Source organism: Muntiacus reevesi, chromosome 1, assembly GCF_963930625.1.
Source record: "Muntiacus reevesi chromosome 1, mMunRee1.1, whole genome shotgun sequence".
Lineage (NCBI taxonomy): Eukaryota > Metazoa > Chordata > Mammalia > Artiodactyla > Cervidae > Muntiacus > Muntiacus reevesi.
Genome location: NC_089249.1, coordinates 81668362 through 81683473, shown reverse-complemented (window position 1 = coordinate 81683473; position 15112 = coordinate 81668362). Strand labels below are relative to the sequence as shown.

Genomic DNA, 15112 nt, shown 5'->3' with positions numbered 1-15112 from the left:
AGGAGTTAGAGATACACTGATTAAAAGGCTTTGCTTTAATGCATGTATTTAAGTTTCTGTGTAAACAGTTATCCTTTTTCTAGGAAGTTTTGTTGCCTGGTGACAAAGATTTTCTTTTACATATTATTTTATAAAAACTAGGAACAGTTTCATTGAGACCACAAAGGGGAGGAAGTCAGAAGGCCCTCTTTAAATGACAGATTTCCAATGGTTTATGGGTTTTTTCACATCATACATGTATAGAGGTAAGGCCAGAAACAACAGATAATATCAATAGATCAGAATTTCCCCATTCTGGAAAGGGAGAGAGTTTGGGAGATTTGAATTGCCCTGAATTGTTGTCACCTTGACCTGTCATTGCAGGTCAAGGTAGAACAACTTTGATTCCCCCCAAAGCAACTATTTCTCAATTATTTATTGTCTTCCCAACTCTCTGTAGTCTAATAGGCAGATATAAATGTTGCAAAGGATTGCTAAGGAACCAGGACACTAGGATTCTAATCTTATCCTTCTTTTCTAAGCTTTTCAGTTCAGTTCAGTTCACTCAGTCATGTCCGTCTTTTTGCAACCCCATGAACTGCAGCACACCAGGCATCCCTGTCCATCACCAACTCCCAGAGTTTACTCAAACTCATGCCCATTGAGTTGGTGATACCATCCAACCATCTCATTCTCAGTCATCTCCTTCTCCTCCTGCCTTTAGTCTTTCCCAGCATCAGGGTCTTTTCAGATGAGTCAGTTCTTTGCATCAGGTGGCCAAAGTATTGGAGTTTCAGCTTCAGCATCAGTCCTTCCAATGAATATTCATGACTGATTTCCTTAGGATGAACTGGTTGTAGCTCCTTGCAGTCCAAGGGACTCTCAAGAGTCTTTTCCAACACCATAGTTGAAAAGCATGAAATCTTTGGTGCTCAGCTTTCTTTATAGTCCAACTCTCACATCCATACATGACTACTGGAAAAACCGTAGCTTTGACTAGATGGACCTTTGTTGGCAGAGTAATGTTTCTGCTTTTTAATTAGCTGTCTAGGTTGGGCATAACTTTTCTTCCAAGGAGTAAGCGTCTTTTAATTTCATGGCTGCAGTCACTATCTGCAGTGATTTTGGAGCCCAACAAAATAAAGTCTGTCACTGTTTCCATTGTTTCCCTATCTATTTTCCATGAAGTGATGGGACCAGATACCATGATCTTAGTTTTCTGAATGTTGAGTTTTAAGCCAACTTTTTCACTCTCCTCTTTCACTTTCATCAAGAGGCTCTTTAGTTCTTCTTTGCTTTCTGCCATAAGGGTGGTGTCATCTGCATATCTGAGGTTATTGATATTTCTCCTGGCAAAATCTTGATTCCAGCTTGTGTTTCATCCAGTCCAGTGTTTCTCATGATGTACTCTGCGTATAAGTTAAATAAGCAGGGTGACAATAGACAGCCTTGATGTACTTCTTTCCTGCTTTTCCAGTCTGTTGTTCCATGTCCATTTCTAACTTTTGCGTCTTGACCTGCATACAGATTTTTCAGGAGGCAGGTCAGGTAGTCTGAAATTCCCATCTCTTAAAGAATTTCCCACATTTTGTTGTGATCCACACAGTCAAAGGCTTTGGCATAGTCAATAAAGCAGAAATAGATGTTTTCCTGGAACTCTTTCACTTTTTCGATGATCCAGCGGATGCTGGCAATTTGATATCTGGTTCCTCTGCCTTTTCTAAATCCAGCTTAAATATCTGAAAGTTCACGGTTCATGTATTGTTGAAGCCTGGCTTGGGGAATTTTGAGCATTGCTTTGCTAGCATGTGAGATGAGTGCAATTGTGCAGTAATTTGAGCATTCTTTGGCATTGCCTTTCTTTGGGATTGGAATGAAAACTGACCTTTTCCAGTCCTGTGGCCAATGCTGAGTTTTCCAAATTTGCTGACATAATGAGTGCAGCACTTTCACAGCATCATCTTTTAGGATTTGACATAGCTCAACTGGAATTCCATCATCTCCACTAGCTTTGTTCATAATGATACTTCCTAAGGTCCACTTGACTTCACATTCCAGGATGTCTGGCTCTAGGTGATTGATCACACCATCGTGATTATCTGGGTCATGAAGATCTTTATTGTACAGGTCTTCTGTGTATTGTTGCCAACTCTTCTTAATATCTTCTGGTTCTGTTAGGTCCTTACCATTTCTGTCCTTTATTGTGCCCATCTTTGCATGAAATTTTCCCTTGGTATCTCTATATAAAGACAGTAAACGTCAAGAGAAAGAACTCAGCCTTTTTCAAGAGAAACAGTATAGAAATTAAAAGTGGTAGTGTTTTATCTTGCTTGAGCATTGTTAGGAAGAGGAAATAATGGTACCCAGAAGACACTTTTCACTTTGTTGAATGTCTTATATTTGTGGAGGGATAGGGAGAGTCTTTCAGCTCTTAACAATAAAAGCACCGTAAGTAAGTAAAATGCACCATAGCTGAATAAAAGGGGAGACTTGCTTTAAAGAGAGGTTCAGTGGTCATTGCCATAACTTGCCCAATAATGGATCAGATATTTTAACTGACTTTGGAGTAGGTGCTGTCTGCAGAGTCAGCATGTTAACTGAAGGGTGTGTCATTCAGGTGAGAGATTTCAGTTAGCTTGAGGCTCAACTGGCTAGTCATATTAGAAGGTAAAGATTTGGCTAGAAAAATGTATATTTTGTGGTCCCAAGGCAGAGCTTCTTGACAGTCTAAGCTGATGTCCTGGTTAATGATCAACTCCATTCTTACCTGCTTTACATAGTTTATACTAAGGAAATGCCTTATGTGTCTTCTCACTCTGGCTTGCTTTGTTTGTCTCCTCTCCAGTGCGTAAGCTGGCACCTAATGAATTTCCTCATAAACTCTACGTCCAGAATTATACATCAGCTGTGCCGGGTACCTGCTTGACCATTCGAAAGTGGCTTTTTACAACAGAAGAAGAAATACTCTTAAATGACAATGACCTTGCTGTTACGTACTTCTTTCATCAGGTAGGTAAATTGATCTCCCTGGAGAGGCCTAATTTCTTTTTCTGTATGTATATAGTGGTCATTTGCCAATCCTGTGTGAATCCTTGAGTAAGCTGTTTGCCTCCTAGATTTTAGTTAAATTTGTAAAATGTTCTGTTGCATTTCGCAAAAGATAAGTTTAAAAAGGGGATATCCTGGAGTTCAAAATGTATTTCTTATTATTTTTTAAAGCAATAGCAAATGAAGATTATGGGGCTGTGTACTTTTTCAAAAAGATCATCATCAGACAATATGGAAATCCCTTTAAAAACTAGGAATAAAACTACCATATGACCCAACAATCCCACTACCCTGAGAAAAACCATAATTGAAAAAGGCATGTGTACCCCAATGTTCTTTGCAGTGCTATTTGCAAGAGCTAGGACATGGAAGCAGCCTAGATGTCCATCGACAGATGAATGGATAAAGAAGCTGTGCTACATATATACAATGGAATATTACTCAGCCATGGAAAGGAACGTATTTGAGTCAGTGCTAATGAGGTAGATGAATCTAGAGCCTATTATACAGAGTGAAGTAAGTCAGAAAGAAAAACAAGTATCAAATATTAATGTATATATATATGGAATCTAGAAAGATGGTACTGATGAACCTAATTGCGGGGCAGCAGTGGAGACGCAGACATAGAGAACAGACTCACGGGCATGGGAGGCAGAAGGAGGAAAAAGGGTGGGGTGGCTGAAGAGAGTGGCATGGAAACACACACACTACCGTGTGTAAGACAGACAGCCGGTGGGCCTCTGCTGTGTGACCCAGGAACTCAGACGGGCTCTTGACAGCCCAGAGGGGTGGGCGGCTGGGAGATGGGGGGAGGCTCCGGAGGGAGGGGACGTATGCATTACCTGCGGTTGATTCATGTTGATGTATAGCAGAGACCAACACAATGAAGCAGTTATCCTTCAATTAAAAAGAATAAATTAAAAAAATTTTCATCAAAACTATTCATCCATAGAGCTTAAAGCATCAAATAGTTCTACACAGGTTATTATGAAAAATATTAGTTATTCCCACTTCTTTCCTATCATAGGCAACCACTTTCACCTCTTTTTAGCTTTGTTTTTCTGTTGTTATTTATTCCATCTTTTAAAAAAAAATTTATTGAGGTAGAGTTGATTTACAATGTTGTGTTAGTTTCTGGTGTGCAGCAGAGTGATTCAGCTATACATATATGTGTATTCTTTTTCATAGTCTTTTCTATTATGGTTTATTGCAAGATATTGAGTACAGTTCCCTGTGCTAAATAGTAGGTCCTTGTTAATTACCTATTTTGTATATAGTAGTGTGTATCTGTTAATTTTAAACTCCCAGTTTATCCCCTGCACTTTCCCCTTTGGTAAGCCTTTGGGATCTTAGTTCCCCGACCAGGGATCAGACACATGTCCCCTATATTGGGAGCATAGAGTCTTAACCACTGGACTACCAGGAAAGTCTCCTGTTTCTGTTTTTTAAAGAAGTTCATTTGTATCATATTTTAGATTCTACATATAAATGATATCATATGATATTTGTTTTTCTCTGTCTAATTTCACTTAATATGATAATCTCTAAGTCTAACCATGTTGCTACAAGTGGCATTATTTCATTATTTTTTATGGCTGAATAATACTCTTATCTCACATAGACACACACACACACACAGACACACATGTTCTTAATCCATTCATCTATCCATGGACGTCTAGGTTGCTTCCATGACTTGGCTCTTATAAATAGTACTGCAGTGAACATTGGGGTTCTTTTATCTTTTTAAATTAGTTTTCTCCATATATATGCCCAGGAATGGAATTTTTGGATCATATGGTAACTCTGCTCTACTTTCAGTTTTATGAGGAGCCTCCATACTGGTTTCCACAATTCTCTTCAGTTCAGTGTTGATTTGCTCAGCCGTGTCTGACTCTTTGCGACCCTGTGAACTGCAGCATGCGAGACCTCCCTGTCCATCACCAACTCCCAGAGTTTACTCGAACTCATGCCCATTGAGTTGGTAATATCATCCAACCATTTTATCCTCTGTCATCCCCTTCTCCTCCTGCCTTCAGTCTCTCCCAGCATCAGGGTCTTATCCAGTGAGTCAGTTCTTTGCATCAGGTGGCCAAAGTATTGGAGTTTCAGCTTCAGCATCAGTTCTTCCAATGAATATTTAGGACTGATTTCCTTTAGGATGGACTGTTTGGATCTCCTTGCAGTCCAAGGGACTCTCAACAGTCTTCTCCAACACCACAGTTGAAAAGCATCAATTCTTCAGTGCTCAGCTTTCTTTATAGTCCAACTCTCACATCCATCCATGACTACTGGAAAAACCATAGGTTTGACTAGATGAACCTTTGTTGGCAGAGTAATGTTTCTGCTTTTTAATAAGCTGTCTAAGTTGGTCATAATTTTTCTTCTAAGGAGTAAGTGTCTTTTTGTTTCATGGCTGCAGTCACCATCTGCAGTGATTTTGGAACCCCTGCAAAAATTGGTGTAACTACTTTCCTTAGTAGCCGCACCAATTTACATTCCTACCAATAGTGTAGGAGGGTTCGTTTTTCTCCACACCCTCTCCAGCATTTCTTAGTTGTAGACTTTTTAATGATGGCTGTTCTGACCATTGTGAGGTGATACCTCATTGCAGTTTTGATTTGCATTTCTCTAATAATTAGTGATATTGAGCATATTTTTAAAAAAATTCATTTTATTGAAGTGTTGATTTATAATTGTGTTAATTTCTACTGTACAACAAAGTGATTCAGTTACACATGTGTATACACATGTTCTTTTTCATATTCTTTTCCATTATGGTTTATCACAGGATATTGAATATAGATCCCATTGCTGCATAATATGACTTTGTTATCTATTCATCCTATGTATGATAGTTTGCATCTGCTAATTCCAAACTCCCAATTCTTCCCTCCCCCAATCCTTCCTCCCCCGTGGTGACTGCAGATCTATTCTCTATGTCTGTGAGTGTGTTCTGTTTCACAGATATGTTTATTTGTGTCATATTTTAGTTTCTACATACAAGTGATATCATATGGCATTTGTCTTTTTCTGACTGACTTTGCTTAGTGTCATAATCTCTAGGTCTGCCTATGTTGCTGCAAATGTCACTATTTCATTCTTTTTTATGGCTCAGTAATATTCCACTCTGTGTGTGTGTGTGTGTGTGTGTGTGTGTGTGTGTGTGTGTGTGTGTGTGTGTGTGTGTGCGCGCGCGCGCGCGCGCGCACATGCACACGCCCCAGGTCTCCTGTCTTGCAGGCAGATTCTTTACCATCTGAGTCATCAGATCACATAGGCCTCCTTAAATTAATTCCCAAGTATTTTATATTTTTATTACAGTTATGAATGGAATATTTTTTCTTTGTGTTGTTGGAGTAGAAAAATTATTTTCTAGACGTCAGAATATCTGGTTCAGGTAAGTACAAGCTCTCCATTGGGTAAATACTTAACATAGCTTCGTTAAGATCTGTTTTCTGATCTCTTAAGGGGTAATAGTAGTACTTCACTTTTTAAAAAAATCAGTATCAAACTTTAAACAAAGCAGAGCTTGTGAAATTACTTTTTGAATTATAAAACCGTAAAGCAAAAGTAAGGCTGGCTTCCCTGGTGACTCAGTGGTAAAGAATCCACCTGCCAATATAGACAGGTTTGATCCCTGGGTCGGGAAAATCCCCTGGAGAAGGAAATGGTAATCCCCACTCCAGTATTCTTGGCTGGGAAATCCCATGGACAGAGAAGCCTGGTGGGCTGTATAGTCCATGGGGTGGCAAAGAATTGGACACAGCTTAGCAACTGAACAACAACAACAGAGCGAAACATTTAGGTGAAAAGCTTTTTGTTAGAATAGAAAAGCTTTTGTTTTTGTATCAGTGTCTCATACCCCAAAACTTTTTGAACTCTCCTGTTTCTTCAGTTTTTTAAACAGCTTTATTGAGGTATAGTTGACACAATAGACTGTATATATTTAAAATTTATAATTTGGTAAGTTTTTTTTTTTAACTCTCAGCTGTTTAAAAATGTGCAATTCAGTAGTGTTAAATTCACTTCATTATGCAGTAGATCTTCAGAACTTTTTCCTCTTGCAAAACTAAAATTCTACCCATTAAACAACTTTTTCCTCTCCCCTACTTATGGCAACTCCCATTCTACTTTCTGTGAACTTGACTACTTTAGATATCTCATGTAAATGGAATCATACATTATTTGTCTTTTGTGACTTGCTTATTTTATTTAGCATAATGTCCTTAAGGCTTATTCATGTTATTAAAACTGAATAATAATATGCCATTGTATGTGTATATCACATTTTGTTTATTCATCTGTGGATGGACATTTAGGTTGGTTTTACCTCTTGGCTATTATGAATAATGCTGTTATGAACATGGTTATGTAAATGTCTCTTCAAAATTCTGCTTTTAATATCCCCAGGATCATGATCAATGGCTGGATCATATGGTAATTCTATTTTTAATTTTTTGAGGAACCGCTGCACTGTTTTCTGTAGCAGCTGTACCATTTTACATTCCTAGCAGTGCACAGCAGCTCAAATGATTTTATGATTGACTAGGTAAACAATTGTGCCTTTTGGAAAATAATACTAAAATTTTTCGCTCACTTAATTTTAGTTGATTTTTTGTATCATATTTTGTTGGTGGGACTGTCTCAGGCATCTCATCAATTCTAAGATGCCATCAGTTGTAAGATGCACTAGTATTTTATGTACTGCTAAGAGAAAAAAGCTACCAATTAAACAACATATATCATTGATTATAAGATGCATCCCAATTATAGGAATGATAAAATGTGAGAAAACTGTGCACCTTAGAATTGATGAAATACTAGATAATAATGATAGTTATGTGCCATTTCCTTAAAAAATTGATAAAGTCAAAATCCATAGTAGAATTTAATTTCTGGCTAAACCTGGCAGATTAAACATACATTTAAACTACTTTTCGAAAGCTTACTAGAATAATCATAATGGATTTTAAGAGGCGTAAACCTGTGAAGAGAATAGGCAGAGACACAATAGATGAGAATGGTCAACAGTTTTTAGAAAACGAGTGTTTGAATGAGTCAACAGGAGTTTGGTGTTTGGTTATTGTGGAGGAATTGGTAAGAGGCCTGTGGAAAGTTACAAACATAAGGCAGTTAACCTAAAAGGAAAACAAAATATATAAGAAAGGAAGCCCTGGTAACAGCACATGATTTAGTTGTGAACAATGTTTACATGCTTATAATAATGTGCTGAGTACAGTATTCAATACTGATTACTGATTTAATTTTTATTGAGATGTTGGAGGAAGGAGAGTGTAGGAGTGGTCTATGAAAGCTAAAACATTACTATTTTTGACTGCACATTATGGTATGTGGGATCCTAGTTCCCCAACCAGGGATTGAACCCATGCCGTCTGCAGTGGAAGCATGGATGCTCAACCACTGGACCACCAGGGTAGTCCCTAAAACTTTTTTTTTTAACTCTTTTTATTTATTTTTAAAAATAATTTTATTTATTTATGGCTGTGCTGGATCTTCGTTGCTGTGCAAGGACTTTCTCTAGTTAGGTGAGCAGGAGGCTACTCTCTAGTTGTAGTGTGGTGACTTCCTTTTTTGTGGAGCATGGCCTCAAGGGCACGCAGGCTTCAGTAGTTGTGGCATGTGGATTCAGTAGTTCCAGCTCCCGGGCTCTAGAGCACAGGCTCGGTAGTTGTGGCACATGGGCTTAGTTGCTCTGAGGCATGTGAGATCTTCTGGGATCAAGGGTTGAACCCATGTCTTCTACATTGGCAAGAGGATTCTTTACCACTGGGCCACTAGGAAAGCCCAAAACTTATTATTTTTAACACAGCAAGTCAACATTGTCTAAAATTGACAAGTTAGGAATTAGCATAAGCATGACATTTAGAATTATGAAAGGAATATTACAAAATACTGCTTACAGTGCTTAACAATATCTGGAATGAGGCTGTGTGATCAAACTTGTTTTGGTTAGATGCCTCTTAGTAATACATATTTTTAAAAACTATGTATCTTTTATTTCATAAATTTTTTTAAAGTAAGGGGAAAAGGAATCTAGTGTCCTGATATTTTATGTTTTCCACTCAGCCAATCAAGCAATATAATCTTGATTAGAAATGAGTGAGAAGAGAACATTTTTACTGCCCCACATGAAAATAGTTCACTTAGAGTTGCTGGAGTAGATGTTCACTCTGGCCCACCTCTGCCCAGGAGAAATGGTCATCAGTAAGTATTTAAGTGCTGTTACTAGTTGGACAGTTCTAGGTATTGGAGAAACTGAATTGATAAACCAATATTTGTTTTCCCTCTTTACTTCTCTCCCAACTTTTCAGTCCAACTGATTTAAATTTGATCTAGCTGGAGCAGCCAAGTCTTTTGGTGATAGTATTCAGGTTCTGCAGGACATTGGTGGCAGTTCTCATTGAGCATCCCTTCTGTGAATATAATCTCTCTACCTAAGTGAATCCTCACTTGTATGGCTAGGGTTGGGGAGATACTGGGGTACTCTCTCCAGTGGCAGTCCCAGGGAGGATATATCCTTGTGTGGTTCTTAGAATTTAACAGGCAAATGAAGCCAATATCAATGGTAGTAATAATAACTATTTATATATATTTCACAAAGCTGTTAACATTTTTTATCTTGTTTTGTTGTCTACCTTCAAGATGGATTTTATTCTTGTTTTACAGAATGAGAGGGTTTAAGTGACTTACTCAAATGTATATGGGTAGGTGACAGCTAGAATTTGAACTCGTCTCTTGACTTCAATCCTGAATTCATTCTACTAGGCAAATGTTTTCCTGTAAAAGACTATGGGGAATGATTTCTACCTGAAGGAAATCGGCAGTTTTCTGGTAAAGATTCAGGTGGTTCCCTGCCTGCTGTCTGCATAGGGTTGTCTTTGGAGTAACTCACTGAGGGTAGATCCTGAATGCTCTGGACAAATGGTTCTGTTTGTTCTTTTTCTTTTTTTTTTTTTCCCTCCCAAAGATAAGTTTTCTCTTCCATTGAATTTTTAAAGTTTTTCTTAGAGTGGAGGAGAGGTGGAGTTAGGTTAGGAAGGGGATGTATGCTTCATACAGCTGAACTAGGAATAGTTTAGTTTATTATATCTGGATACCTTCATTTCTATATCAGATCCTCGCTGGAAGCTTTTCTGTTCATGGTCTCAGATTTATCACTTCTCTCTTCCAGTTGCTACCCCACTGGACTAAGGTCTTGTTTCACTTAATGCTAAAAGTACAATATCATTGATCTTCCTTGTTTCTTTCTCTTCTTAGCTTAAATCATTTGACAGTCATGTAGAGATCAATCTTTCTGAAACACCAACTTTTTATTTATTTATTTTAGCTTTCTACTGTCCTTAAGTCTAAATTCCTATGCCTGCTCTTTGGGATCCTTCATATTCTATTAACTTATGCATCCAGAATTATTTTTCATTGTCCACTAACATGTATCCTTTATTCTGATCAGGCAGGTCTGTCTCCTGAATATATTTAAGTTCAAACCCATTTCTGTTTCGTGACGTTAGCCTGAAGTTTCTCCTATTCAGCCTATCCTGTGGGGTCCAACCAAGACTTCCTTGATAACTACAGTTAGCAGTAAGCTTTCCTGTTCTGGCTTCATGTATCACTTACTATTTATGTCACACATTTTTGCTACTTCATCATTATCTTTAATACAGTATTGTGTACTGTCTTTCAGTGTTCTGAAATTATTTCACATGTATAAATTAACCTGAATTTAAATCTAACAGGAGAGACCTAGAATAAGAGTTGCAGGGTTCACAGGCAATGATGATGATGGTCCAGATGGATAGGAATTATTGTGAAAATGAATCTGTATCCCTTTATTTCTATCAAGAATGTACTTGATAATAATTTTTACATTTCTTTCTTCCTTGCCTTTGTTTTGGTGACAGGCTGTTGATGATGTGAAAAAAGGTTACATCAAAGCAGAGGAAAAATCCTACCAATTACAGAAGCTGTATGAACAAAGGAAAATGGTCATGGTAGGTTTATGTTCCATAATCTCTTTATAAAATGCCCCTTATCCCTTTTTAAACTTAATTTAACTTTATATTGGAGAACAGGTGATTTACAATGTTGTGTTAGTTTCAGGCATACAGCAAAGTGATTCAGTTGTACATATATTCATTCTTTTTCAGATTGTTTTCCCATATAGGTTTATTACAGAATATTGAATATAATTCTCCGTGCTATACAGTAGGTCTTTGTTGATTATTTTATATATAGTAGTTTGTATGTATTAATCCCAAACTCCTAATTTGTCCTCCCCATCCCCACCTTTCCCCTTTGGGAATTATAAGTTTGTTTTCGAAATCTGTGAGTCTCTGTTTTCTGTATATATTCATTTGTATTATTTTTTAGATTGCACATATTAAGTAGTTGTGAAAAGTCCATTTGTAACCTTTTTTTAGATTCCATGTGTAAATGATATCATATGGTATTTGTCTTTCTGCTTCTGACTTACTTCACTTAGTATGATAATCTCTTTGAATTATAGTTTTGTCTGGATATATGCCCAGGAATGGGATTGCTGGATCATATGGGAATTCTATTTTTAGTGTTATGAGGCATCTCCATACTATTTTCCACAATGGCTGCATCAGCTTACATTCCCACCAACAGTGTTGAAGGATTCCCTTTTCCTCACACCCTTTCCAGCATTTGTTATTTGTAGACTTTTTGATGATAGCTATTCTGACTGGTATGAGGTGATGCCTCATTATAGTTTTGATTTGCATATCTAATAATTAAAAATGTTGAGCATCTTTTCATGTGCTTTTTGAAAATTCCCCTTCTTATCTTTTAAATTTGTTGTTCTACTCATTTTTGAAAGATGTTGCAACCTGGTCAGTGGCTTAACTGATTTAAAAAGGAGTGGGGTACTTACCCAGTAGTCCAATAGTTAAGACTTCACACTCCCAAGGCAGCGGCACGGATTCAATCCCAGGTCGGGGAACTAAGATTCTGAGTGCCACATGGTTTTGCCAAAGAAACAAAAAAGGAGGGAGATATAGAGCTTGACATAAAGTCTATTGTGTTCCTCTGTTTAGCACACAAAGAGCTTATTGTTTTACATATGGGTATATAACTTTATTATTAGTGATTACTAGACAATGTTCTTTTTAATAATAAAAAGGCCTAAAATAAAGATGTACAAAACATTTAATATGATAAAAATAAGACTCTGTGAGAATTAATATTTAGGTGTTTAACATTAGAAATTATTTTAGTTGTGATTTAGCAGTGGCAAAGTCATTTGTTTTCACAACTTGCATCTCTGCAGTTGCTCGAACATTTATGCTCAGTAGTGCTCTTGGTTAGTGTGATACCCTAGAGCTGTGCTGTTTGATTCCACAGATACTAGCCTCGTGTGGCTACTTGAATTCAATTTTAAATATATTTAACTTAAATAAAATTTAAAATTCAGTTCCTCAGATGCATTAGCACATTTCAGGTATTGAGTGAGTTGCTAGTAGCTACTGTATTGGACAGCTCAGATATGGAACATTTTCATCACCACAGAAAGTTCTGTTGGAGAGGGCTACTATGATATTCTTAGAATATTTCAGAAATAGTTTTGAATTTATATATGCCATAAATGGAGGGATGAAACTTGTCAAAAAAAAATGTATAAAGAACATTTATAAAGACTCTACTAGTATCATTTTAAAACTTCTTTCCTGGCCAGTTCATATAGTTGAAAATTTTCCAATTATAGTTTTTTCTAATAGTTTTCATATAGTTTCTACACAATGGAGTAGGAAATCACAGTTCACTCCAGTATTCTTGCCTGAAAAATTCCATGGTTAGAGGAGCCTGGTGGGCCACAGTCCATAGAGTTGCCCAGAGTCCGATACAGCTGAGCAGTTGAGCACAGTTTTTACAGAAGGCAGTAATTGCATTGGTAACCATTCTAATAGGCCACTTGAGTTTCTTTTGTACTTTCTGAGCAGTTTTTAGGAGGGAATGTTTGGAATAAGAATACAAACAAGTTAGCCACTGAACTTATTTAGCTCCTTCCTAGTCTTATATCTAGGTGGGATATTTATTTTATCACTCATATGACAAAGAGGGAACCATCTACCAGTGTTCTACATACCAACAGGCTGAAATAGACATTCCCCAAATCTTTTAAATGGAATTAAGTCTTGGCAGAATTTTGGTTAAGGGAATTTTGCTGTGTGGGAGACAAAGATTTTAAAACTGAGCTTCCACCTCTTCTTTAATGGTATTGTCTTCTATATATTAATGCATGATTCTGACCAAAACATCTGCATATTTTGGTGAAAAGGGCTGTTAACCCCTGCAATAGTTCTTTGGTTTGTCAAAACCAGTAGAATCAAAGCAATTTCATAAAAGCTTCTGAATGTGGAATACATACTGTTTCTTTGAACATATAGCACTCTAAACACACTATCTTCCATTTATACATTTACAAAAAATATTTGTTGAACACCAGGTATTGCCAGGTACAATGCAAGGTGCTAGAGAAATAAATAGGTTTGAGTTGTTCTGTGGCAAAATATAGCAAGTCTGAGTTTAACAAACGTAGTAATCTAGTATGAAGTTATTTCTTAGACTCATGTTTGTATCTTGTCATACAAGGTGAAGAACTTAAGTGCAGTTCATACGTTGATACGTTTCCCCATGGGTCATCTTAACTGAGTGTAAATATAAAATATGCTTAAACATTTATGGAATTCTGTTCTCTTGAAAGCCTAGTGCCAGTGTACAGTTTTGTACTGGCTACATAATATTGCAGCCTGACTTTAAAGACTTCCTACCTCCCAAAAAAAGTTTGGATTTTATTCAAGTGTTAGTGTTCAGAGACATTAGCCTAGACAGTGGTCATGGTCAGTACACTGAAACTTCCACCTCAGATGGATCCCTCAGAGCCCATGGGTCTTGATACCATTATGTATAACAGCTTAGCATGTTGATAGGCCTAAGATTAGGCCCGATCACTATGATATTTTGCCAGATAACTGTGAGACTTTCAGCCATTCACAAACTTCTCACTTTCAGTTTCTTTTTTGTAAATTGGGGATGTTAGGATTGCTTGCTATCAAGTAGAGTCTTGAGGAAACATCACAAAGTTCTTAACAGATAAATAAGCTTTGTGTAAGTTGCTTTGCTCCCCACATACAGAGGATAGCTCATACCTTTGCCATAGTTTGTAATACCCAGTATGATCAAAATGTTTTTGTTTTTTACTTATTTACAAAGTTAGATTGAATCTCAAATTTGTATGGTTGAGAACATAATGTATACAAGACTTGTTTTTTTTTTTTCTCTCTCTCTTTTTATTCTCTTTCAAACAGTGAATGTGTGTAAATTATGTCTTGCCATTATTGAACTGACAAATAGAAGTTTCTGGGTTTGTGTTTGCCAATGTAATTTTTAATGATTTCACATAAGTTGATACATGTGGAGGTCAGTGTTTCTCAAAGTATAGTCCCCAGCTCAGTTACACAGGAATCACTTGTGAAGCCTGCTTCAAGTGCATATTTCTGGACTCCACCTCACATATACTAAGCCAGAATCTCTAGGGGTAGGATCTAGAAATCTTTGTAGATTTTTACAGAAGCACCCTAATGAGGCTGAAACTTCAAGTGCTTGAGAATTGCTGCCCTTGAAATTTGGGAGAGTTGGTTCCCACAGTTCCTCTCAGGCCTTGATTTCAGTATTAGATCTAGTTTGACCCTCTACAGGAAGTTTGGGAGAACAGAGAGCTCTGCACAAGCAGGGTTACAAATCAGGGTCTTTTTTGTGCCTATGTCTCTTCTCTTGGTGAGGCAGAAGGCAGCTCTCCAGTGTATTCTAACTTCCTTACCCATCTAGTTGAAATCAGCTAGGGGGCTCCACCCTTGTCTTCTCTCTGACTCTCTGCGCACATAGCCACTCTGCCTGTTCTTCTGTGTGACATGCAGGTGGTGGTGTCACACAGATGCAAGACTATTGGCTTGTTTCCCAGGTCAGAGTCCACGTGCCGTCTTTTGTTCTCATCATCTTTTCTGTTTCTCTCCTACATTCCTTCCCACTACTTCTCTTTTAC

At 37.4% G+C, this 15112-nt stretch overlaps 1 protein-coding gene across 1 annotated transcript in view; it reads left to right on the top strand.

Annotated features, from left to right (window-relative positions):
• The window catches only part of SNX27 (sorting nexin 27), a 76186-nt gene that overhangs the window by 54177 nt on the left and 6897 nt on the right, over positions 1 to 15112 (top strand). The window contains exons 7-8 of the mRNA XM_065904117.1: positions 2825 to 2988; positions 10950 to 11039. Of these exons, the coding sequence (XP_065760189.1) occupies positions 2825 to 2988; positions 10950 to 11039 (254 nt within the window). The remainder of the gene's footprint in view (positions 1 to 2824; positions 2989 to 10949; positions 11040 to 15112) is intronic.